We start from the raw sequence: 3,632 nt of genomic DNA on the forward strand, positions 1-3,632 counted from the left end.
GTCGTTTTCTATTGGTTGTTACCAGATATCAAGGATAACTTGTTTTCATTTTCATGTAAGAAACACTTCAGAAAGACAAAGGTTAGTATAACTATTTCATTTCTGTGCTCTTATTTTTTTAATTTCAATAGGCAATATTTAATATATAAAGGGATGGTTTATTTCGTTGAAACCGTTCTGAGGTCGACATAAATAAATGACACTCTATTTACGTGCTCCTATATCAAAAATGAATTACTTATATGGAAACAATTGTAGTAATTGTAATTACTTTTTTAACAAATATTTAAATATTTAAAATACATTTTGTAATCTTTATAATTAGTTTAAAATTTCGGTAAAGTATTACTGAAAATTTAAAAATTATTTGCGTTTTTATTGTTTATTTTATTGGATTACTTTAAGGTTGTATGATACTCACGTGTCTAGAATATTTAAAATGCTCTGCAGCACTCAATGAAATATTCATTTAATTCAATTATTGTCTTAATGGGAACAAAATAATCTCAGATTACTTTAATCCCATTCATTATTATAAAAGCTGTAAAGTAAATTTGAACAGGTTCTTAACCTCTGTTCTATATTTTTAAACAGGTTTATACATTAATGTATTGAAAGAATATATCCTATAATAGATTATTGTGTCAGAACCAATAGTTAAAAAATGTGACAAGAAGCTAGTTGGCAAGACAAGATTAAATATTCAGAAAGTTAATGAGAAAAACGAGTCAACTGTCTAATTTTGTCTTATGTTTTATTTTTGTGCTTTACAGTAATTAATTTATACATAATTCCACAACTTTTATATACAAGATACCATGCCAAATTTCGTTTCAGAATCCTTATGCTATTCTGTAATATTAAATGAAATAGAATTATGCTAATGTAATTTATCAGTATCACTGGATTGTATTTAAAATCATACAAAAAAAATAAATAATAATTTAATTAAAAATTACAGCATTACCTGGCAACAATGGATATAAAAAGTTCAATATTTGAGGAAGACAAAGAAGAGTTTCCTTGGGATAAAAATGCTCTGAAGAGTTTTAAAAAAATTATAAGTAAGTTATATATTCTTATTGTAATTAGAAATACAACATAAATTTATTTAATTTATCATGTTATACTCTCTATAAGTAAATGTTTTATAACTTTCGTACAACTGTGACAATAACAAAATATTAGCAGTAAAATTGTAATTTCTGAGCAAATAAGTCTCACAATATTGATATTTGAAATTTTTGTTAAGACAATATACTTACGGTTGTGTTTGACCTAACTGATTTGAATATTGTCAAGATTGTAGAAGACTTTATTAGAGATCAATGATTTTTCAGTACAATTCCAGATATGGAATTATACTTGAACAGAAATGTAGATAATATTGACAGGTGCAAAAAAAAGGCACAGAAACCGTATTTCTAGATATTACTCATCGCGAGATATATCTCTTCGGAATTATCCTACTTCCAGGAACGATAGGGAATTATATTGAGTGCTTCGCTAAGACTATAACTATTTAGTCCACTTTGAATAATTGACTTGACTATGCTGGGTGTACATGAGGTTATATAGTTTTAGGGGAGTATAAGCGAGCACATCAGTGCTCCGGAACCGGCGACCATTGAGGAACTAAATTTACAGGCCAAATATCTCGTGAATGGTCACACATAGAGGTATGGTTCTTTTGACTTTTTGCTCCTATTGATATGGTCTACAGCACTGTTAAGAATTCAACGTTTTTATTTACATCTGCAATTCTATCGAGTTTTTTGCAAACACAGAAAGTTAGTGAAGGTTAATCGATCTTATCTACGAAAGTCTGGTACAATACATTGGAGGAAAAAGCATGGATATTTTCTCGATTTATTAACTGAATTATTTTATACCATAATTAACACGGTTTTATTTTATACAGTAATTATTTGTTAATAATTACTAACACGCAAGGATAAATTAAACAATATATTGAGGGATAAACTTTGCGAATTACAGTGAACAAGTGTATAACTATTAACATGAAATTAGAATATTAGGAGTAAGATATACAATAGCATTAGTTTTGTAGCTTGATGTTCTTTATTGTTCCTAAAATATTACAAAGATATAACGAAAAATTCAGCAAAGAGTTGCGTAACTTTTCCGGCTGTTATGAGATTTTATTTAAAAAAGTCATATTATTCTTATCAATTATTACAAAATGACAAAAAGCATAATTTTGTAGGTAGAGGTGAAGTTTATAAAAAGTATTGTAAATGCTAATAACGAGTAAAATATTTCACTAATTAATTCCTATCCTACTGCAGACATGAGGACGAACAATTTCCTGCATCTTCCTATTCCTCGATTTTTAAATAACTACGAAAATTTAATGCCATCAACGGCCTTTATACACAAGAGGTCCTCGAAAAATACCCGAACTATGCCAAATCCCGTTTCTTAACCGATATCTCGGGCAACGATTTTACAGGAGCTGTCTGCACCCGAGATAACTCGGGCTAATTTAAATAATCGTACGTAACTTTTCGTTGCTCAAATTAATTCACATAAAGCTTATTTATATTCTATTGCATGTTATTTATGACCTCAGCAAGTTTCGTAATTTTATATCCAATAGAAGTTTGTTTTGGACCATTTTTTTGGTCCCTATCTATAGAAACAGTATGTCGAATCGAAAAAATCGTGACGTATTTGAGTATTTACGGTAACTGATGCATATTTGTCTAGAAACTTGTCCTTTCCTGAGATTTTTATAAGAATAACCCGCGAATTGCTACCAGCAGCTGTTCTCAAAAAAATTTAGCTCTGTACACCAAAATGCGGCGCATGTCACGTGATAAGGTGCGATTTGTTGTTATATGAAAGATAATAAGTTTATAAATAATACGTAAGAAAGGAAATAAACTTTTATACTAAAATTTCGTAGAAATGTATTTTATAAAATGGTGTATTATAAATTACTTTAATTAATTGTGAGAGTTTTTCCTGTAAAGCTTCTTCTGTCAGGATGTTAGGTAAGTGAGGATCAAGCTTAGCATATAATATAGGTAATAACATAACAAACAAATATAAAAACGATTACAAAATAACGTAATATATTTTAGTATTTAGGGAATGACTAACACATGTCTAGAAACCCACTTTCCCTCAGGCATTGTTAGAAAAATACAGTCGACCCCCCTATAAGATCATAGATACGTTTCATTCTTTAGGAATCTGATTTCTAACGAGTCCTTCCAATCACACCCCGACACGTGTAAAGTTTACGGACTACGGCTGATTGAAAGGTTTTTTCGTCCATAAAATTAATCGATTCTAGACTAATCCGACTCAACATTTCCAAAATACATATATATTTTTTGGAAATAATCCGTATAAACTACGCTATAAACAAAAAATTGTAGGATTACTTACCGAGTGTGCACCATTCGACATCGCCATTGCTCAAGCTTGTTTTCGTCGCGGAACAGCTCAGCAAACAGAGGCCGATTTCTAACAACTTATTTTTCTGCGAAAACTTCGTTGAACTTTGGAGACATCATTAATATAAATAATTTTAATCGCCGTTGAATAAGAAATGTTTCTTTCACAAGAAATGTATAAAATTACAGTACTGTATTAGACTTACG

The 3,632-nt window shown here is 29.7% G+C and overlaps 1 protein-coding gene across 1 annotated transcript in view; it reads left to right on the forward strand.

Moving 5' to 3' along the window:
- Positions 1–3,632, forward strand: part of LOC111632326 (alpha-tocopherol transfer protein-like) — a 56,787-nt gene continuing 53,155 nt past the window's right edge. The window contains exons 1-2 of the mRNA XM_023376726.1: positions 1–81; positions 962–1,064. Of these exons, the coding sequence (XP_023232494.1) occupies positions 977–1,064 (88 nt within the window). The 5' untranslated portion in view covers positions 1–81; positions 962–976. The remainder of the gene's footprint in view (positions 82–961; positions 1,065–3,632) is intronic.

The sequence above is a fragment of the Centruroides sculpturatus genome, unplaced genomic scaffold, assembly GCF_000671375.1.
Source record: "Centruroides sculpturatus isolate CEXI.00-Female unplaced genomic scaffold, Cexi_2.0 scaffold435, whole genome shotgun sequence".
NCBI classification, from domain to species: Eukaryota; Metazoa; Arthropoda; class Arachnida; order Scorpiones; family Buthidae; genus Centruroides; species Centruroides sculpturatus.